Source organism: Lycium barbarum, chromosome 2 (assembly GCF_019175385.1).
Source record: "Lycium barbarum isolate Lr01 chromosome 2, ASM1917538v2, whole genome shotgun sequence".
In the NCBI taxonomy this organism is placed as follows: domain Eukaryota; kingdom Viridiplantae; phylum Streptophyta; class Magnoliopsida; order Solanales; family Solanaceae; genus Lycium; species Lycium barbarum.
Genome location: NC_083338.1, coordinates 135,219,789 through 135,226,474, shown reverse-complemented (window position 1 = coordinate 135,226,474; position 6,686 = coordinate 135,219,789). Strand labels below are relative to the sequence as shown.

The window sequence follows — 6,686 nt, the reverse complement described above, 5'->3', positions numbered from 1 at the left end:
ACCCGAAAATGTTGGAGTAGGAGCATTTAAATATTAAAATTGCAATATTAAAGTGCATTATATATATCTTGTCAGGTTAGTGGCCATAAATTAACAAGAAAGTGATGGTCTAATTAACTCAAGTCATTATCTCCTACTAGTTATCCCACTAACACCTCAAATTACTATCAACTTTCTTGACATTTACTCGTCGAAGAAATCATATATATATATATATATATATATATATATAAGTGATGTTTTATTCCTTATGTTGTGTAGATGAGAAGTGGATGAAGAGTGGATGTGTACATGAAAAAATAACATTGTATTGTTAAGGCCGTTGTAGGGAAAGAGAGGGTTGAGAAAAAGAAAAATATTTTTAAGTCTCCAATTTATACACTACAATAATTTTAAATTGAAAAAAGGTGTTTTTATTAGTGGAGCGTTGAACTTTTTAACTAGTCCGGAGTTGTTTAAGTCATACGACGTGGTTAGACTGTTATATCCTGGAGAAGACAATCAGAGTTATACTACTGAACTAGTGAAAATTAGCCGCATTGGGCTTGAATCTACGTAAAGAGATCAAGATATTCGCCCATCAACCTGAATATTTAATTATTATTTTTCTTTATTTTATTTTTCAAACTGTAATTGTGGTATTTTCACCAACAAAAAGTGAAAAAAGAACGTGCAAGTAAATGGGAGAGAAAATTAGGTTTCTACTAATATAAAATCAGAATTACCTTATTCATCATCAAATATTTAGTACGTACACCACCAATAATCAATTTTATTACATGATAGAAAAACAAAGACATGGATTTTGAAGCTATAAGTTATACTAACGAAGTAATAAAATCAATAATAAACACAATATTTTTCTATATCCCCTCATCAGATGTGCCAAAAGATTAGTTAAATTTGGGCTATGGAATTCAACACTTAGGCATATCGGGAGGGGGAGGTAGGAGTTTTTGTTGGGAGCCTTTTCCATCTTTGACAATGAATGCCATCTCCATTCCCCAGCTCGCATGACGCTCAAAATGGCAATGCATGAACCACACTCCTGTCCCATAAAAAAAAAAAAGCATATTGTTAGAGAAAGAATTCGAATTATGCACACTAACAACGTTATATTATCAGTATAGTTTAATTTATCTGATCATGACGTAATGTGTCATTTATCATGTTTTTCAGGTTACAAAAATCCATGGGTAATATACAAAGCTGAGTTTAACTTCTCAATATAACTATGGATAACCGTTTATAAAAAAAATGTGATTAGTTTGTAAAACTTTTTACATTGTCAAAAAGTATTGAAGAAAAAGTTGAGATTGTTGACCCTTCCAGCTTTTCTTAACTTCAATCTACTCAACTCAAAACTAAAATGGTTTCATTTCAGATGTGCCATGAGTAAAAAGGATCCATTTATGCTCAATACGTCATAAGATTTTTGACGTTTTAGTTTTGACTAGATCAACATGCTTTAGAGCCTGTTTGGATGGGCTTATGTCTATAAGCCATTTGCAGCTTATAAGCTAAAAAAAATAAATTGGGGTGGTCTAACTTATTTTTTTGGCTTATAAACTGTTTTCAGCTTATAAGCTGCTTTAGATAAGATAAGTCAAATGAGCCCAATTATGTTTTTGAGCTTATTTTAAGCACAAAATGACTTTAAACTGACCAGCCAAACACTCAAAAAAGCTGAAAACAACTTATAAGCAAATCCAAACGGGCTCTTAGCACGTGGCAATAAAATTTGCAGCGTTAGTAGAAAAAAGAGCTCATGAAAATATGACTTGCTCAACTCACCTAGGCCTAGCTAAGGTTGACACGCCTATTATTAACTTAGCCAATTTTGACCTATGAAAAAACCTATCAAAATAATTTTTTTGTTTGGTAATTGGAACAAAAATTAAAGAACAAATAAAGAAAATAAAACTTGGTAAAAGTTGGACAGGTTAATGAGTCATCCTCTTATTAACTCTAGTCATTTTGACCCGCCAAATTCGGCCCGCCTATTGGATGCCTCTAGCTCTAAGTAGTATTAAAAGTAAATGATAATGTAGACAAAGATGATCAAACTTAAGTAATTTGACCAACATACCTGGATTATCAGCTTTAAATCTGATGGCAGCCCATCCATTCCTAACAACAGCAATAGTGTTCTGAAGAGGAGGATCAACAAGATTGTACTTCAAAGGGTCTTTATCCTTGTCAAAATTTCCAAAGCCTGATCCAACAACATAAAAACTATATCCATGCAAATGAATTGGATGATCAATTCCACCTAAAAGACTAGTTCCTTGCAAAACAATCTCTACATTTGATCCATATTCAAGAACATGGACCTCCGTTCTCCGATCGGGACGTTCCAATTCCACAGGAAGAGAATCACCCGTAAAATTAAAATTAAAAGGCGGAAAACTAGGAAATTCATCTTGATAAACCCCTTTAATGTTCTTGTAATAAGCTCCTAATATGTCAATACGAGGAACAATGAAGCTTATGTTGTTCATACTAGCAGAAAACCGGCCCGCGTTAGGTCCATTACACGATTCATCTTTGCACGGTAATGTATTTACCGAAAACGTGAACAATAAATTGGTAGTAACGTTTAAGGGCACGTTCACGGGGTGTTTTTTATCGGCTAGGCTTTTGAACGTCCTCGTGAAATTAAACGACGCGTTTGTATCGTTGTAATTTGGAAGATTATTTGGGAAAATTGGTGGTGATGAAGGGGTGTAATTTCCGCGATACTGGAGGATGGCGGTGGTGGTTGTGGTATCAAATTCAACTCCGACGACGCTATTATAAGCCTTAGCAGCCATGTAATAGTGATTAGGGTTTTGATTAGCTTCGAGCAAAACATCAATAGTTTGGCCCGGTGAAATAGTGATGTAATTAGTTTTGAATGGTTTTACGTAGGCAGCATCCGTTCCTACGACGGTGAGTTTATGATTTGCAACGGAGAAGAACATGAGATTGTTCATTACGGCGTTCACCATTCTGAGCATATAAGTCTTGCCTTTCTCCACTGTTAGCTTGAATGTGTCTGTTCAAAAGAGAACAAATTCATCATCAATAATTTTTCATCGAAGCTAAGGTATCATTACACAATCATGTCATATATAAGATAATTATATTATTCGTCCAAAATAAGTGAAATTAATAACCTTAAAATGAGGCATATGATATTCAGTGGCGGAGCCAGGATTTTCACTAAGAGGGTTCAAAAATATAAAAGAGTAAGAACTGAGGAAGCCAAGAGGGTTCAACATCTACTATTTATACATGAAAAATAATTTTAACCTTGTGTACAGTGTATACATGATAATTTTTTGCCGAAAGGGATTCGGGTCAACACCCTGACCACCACTTGGCTCCCACGATATTATAACATGTTAAATTGTATTAATAGTGTAAAGTCCTTTTCTTATTAATGTATATAAGCTCAATTCTTTTAACATGCTTTGCATTTAAAACTCACAAATCTATCTGTCGAGAAAAAGCAATCCATTGACTATTTTGAATTGTGTGAAATACATGAATACTATGACTTTTCCTTTCTCTTTTTGACTCTACGTCACGCGGTTAGGCTTTGAAAAGTTGTACTACAAACTTAAATGTTCCTATAACCTGTTTCTTTTTAAATTTTATAATATTCTAAAACTAGACCCGTAAGGTTAAAATGATTTACTTGCCAACAGATCAAACAAAATTTAACAAAGACAAGGGTTAATATTACCATTATATTTTTATTTACCATTTTTTGAGCAAGGATACAGATCTCCTGGTTGACCATTTATAAGAAAAGCATCAGACTTATTAGCGTCTCCTCCACCTGCAAGAAACTGGTTCACCATCGTTTGTACATCAATCTTCCACCACTCCCCTGTATTTTGGACAATGTTAAAGATTAATTACAGTTGGCAAACAAAAAGTAACACGAAGTTGACTTAAATGGCCTAAGTAAAATAGTAGTATATATATTACTACCTAATATGATGGGTACTTCAGTGGCAGGTTTAGGGAAAGGATACTTAGTTTTATATGCAGGACGTATAACAAGGGCACCATTGACAGTGGCTCTTGACCAATCACTATGTGCATGCCACCACAGGGTTCCTTCCTCGTCTGAAAGTTTAATCTTTTGGCTGAAGTTAGTTCCCGGTCGAATTGGGCATTGAGTAATATATTCAGGTCCGTCTGACCATGGATATCTAGGTTGTTTCACTCCATGCCTGCAATTTTTAATTCGCAATTATTAGTATACGACTTATAATTTTTTGTTTGCTTAACAAAATCAATTTGCTATGAAAAAAGTATCAATCTGCATGTGAAGTGTGTGATCATTGGTTGATGGTCTCATCATATACACTTCAATACGGTAACAAAATGTGTAGGTCTTGGGTTAAATTAATCTTATCACAACCAAAAGAAGAATGTGTGTTAATTTGGCTCATGAAAAGAGGCCCACACGTGAGGGGCATGTTGAGGGACATACTTAGGTAAATAAATTTGTGTTCTCTAGCAGCTCAAACTTTTATAAGAGATGGTCACACTTTAATCTGGTATCAGAGTAGACAAAGGTCCTGAGTTCAAGTTTCACCGATGCCAATTATCAAATTAAAAATTCCATATCGTGTTTGGCTCATGAAAAAGAACTAGGCTCACATGTACATGGGGATGCACATTCAGAATATAAATAAGTAAATAAAAGTGTTTCTCTCAGTAACCTTTCATCAACATTTTGATGAAATGATCACATACATCTAGCAAAAATACAATTAATTAAAGAAGAACGTTTACCAGTGAATTGTTATGTTTTGGCTTCCATCGTTTTGGACATTGACAACGAGTGTATCTCCCGTATTGGCATAGAGAACTGGACCTGGGAATTGGCCATTGACAGTCAAGATGTTCTTCGAGCTGCAAAGCTTTGAGTATGGAGCTTCTTTAATCTGCATGGATGGCCGAAAATATATTTGGTATGACATAAAATGTTAGTTATTCTTAATGAAACTTTAAGTTATATTGTTTTTGATAATTTGATCAAAATGTTTCCTATGTTATAGGAAAATAATTTACGCCAAATCGGGGAAAATATTACTTCGTTGAAGCGTGCAAGTCACTTTTCCCTTCGTAACTATTTTTGTTATTGGTTTTAATCAACGAAAAAGAAAGAAAGTAAAGAGGTACTTACGACAAATCGATGATGACGAACAAAAGCTTGGGCAGGTAAAAGGCTAACTAAAATAAGAAATCCTATAATTTGCTGAATGAAAACTTTCACTGTCAACCTCATTTTGTTCTGCAAATAAATAATATGAGATGAAAATGGGTAAAGGATCTTAGTGTATTTATAGAGGTAAAGTTACCAAAAAAGAGAAAAGAAGACAATATTGTCGTAGCAAAACTCAAAACAACTATCATTACCATTAACTAATTAGCGTCCAAAATAGTCAAGCAGCTGTTTCTCATAACGTATCTGGTTTTTTACCTTCCAAAATTTTGAACATATCCTTTCTGTCTTACAGCCAATTCTGCAAGTCAGCGCCTACTCCTGGATTCTTCTTACTTGGAAGCTAATGTTTCAAAAGTGAAAATATATATTTTAAGGAGTTTATTCATATATACACAGATGCTGTGAAATACTTTCATATTATTGGTGTAATTTTACCCATTATAAGTGATTACTAACTACTCCACACTATAGGAGCATAGCGTGTATTTACTTTTAAATGAATAGATACTATAAACATTACTCCACTTTTGTTATTGTATAAAAGTTAAACTTTTCCCAAATTTAATTATTATATGCATTAATAGCATATGTCCTTTTTTACATTTTCAGGTTAAAATGACATGCAACAATGATAATTATCCATATATGGCTAGTAAGCATAATTTGGAATCAAGAATAAAGAAATAACATACTAATTTAAAATCTACTCATAGGAACACGGTTGTACGTACTGAAGTCTACACTAAAAAAATCACTAGCTGCCCATTTTTTAAATCTGAAGTTAATAATGTTTTTTATTTATGTTTAAATCTGAAGTTAACAATGTTTTTTATTTATTCGTATATCTCACAAATCACAATTCATAGCACAAGAATTTTTTTTTGCATATTGCGCCTCGTTGAAAATCGTTTGGTCTGGCAAAGCGAGTCTGAATTTGTTCTCTTCTAATATTTCATTTAGTCAAACAATTTTTTGAAATCACGTGGTCTTATCCTAAATAGTCTGCTAGAATTTGGTAAATTTCACTTTTGAAACCTGGTGTTGATTTTTCTTTGTAATTTTCTTCTGGTCTGACTTTTCTCCTGATATTAATTACTACTAAAATACGCGGTTGCTTAATTTACTCGTCTTCCATCTACTCTACTTTTCTCTTGGACATGATCAAGATATATCACTTGATTTTCACATCTCAAAAGTGTAATATCTGTAGCCTTCACATTCTATTGTAACCTAATTTTGACTGGACAATGCTGCATGCCCAACAAGATATCGATCCTCAAAAGAAAAAAAATGATTCTGATACTTGATTTTTACTTTGTAAATGAAAAAGGTGAACAAAAATAATAACCTAACTACAAATATGCTGTCAGTTGATCTTTTGCCTTTGGTAATTTTGTTTTATTATATCATTTCAACACTTAATAATGGATCACAATTGATAAAAATAAAATAAAAA

At 33.2% G+C, this 6,686-nt stretch overlaps 1 protein-coding gene across 1 annotated transcript; it reads right to left on the bottom strand.

Moving 5' to 3' along the window:
- Nucleotides 1–705: 705 nt before the first annotated feature.
- LOC132627421 (laccase-14-like) lies at nucleotides 706–5,345 on the bottom strand. The gene is made up of 6 exons (XM_060342765.1): nucleotides 5,189–5,345; nucleotides 4,795–4,946; nucleotides 3,982–4,226; nucleotides 3,749–3,877; nucleotides 2,090–3,037; nucleotides 706–1,048 (listed from the first exon to the last, which is right to left on the bottom strand). The coding sequence occupies exons 1-6, from the start codon at nucleotides 5,288–5,290 to the stop codon at nucleotides 918–920; spliced, it is 1,707 nt and encodes a 568-aa protein (XP_060198748.1). The 5' UTR covers nucleotides 5,291–5,345; the 3' UTR covers nucleotides 706–917.
- Between the last annotated feature and the right edge of the window lie 1,341 nt (nucleotides 5,346–6,686).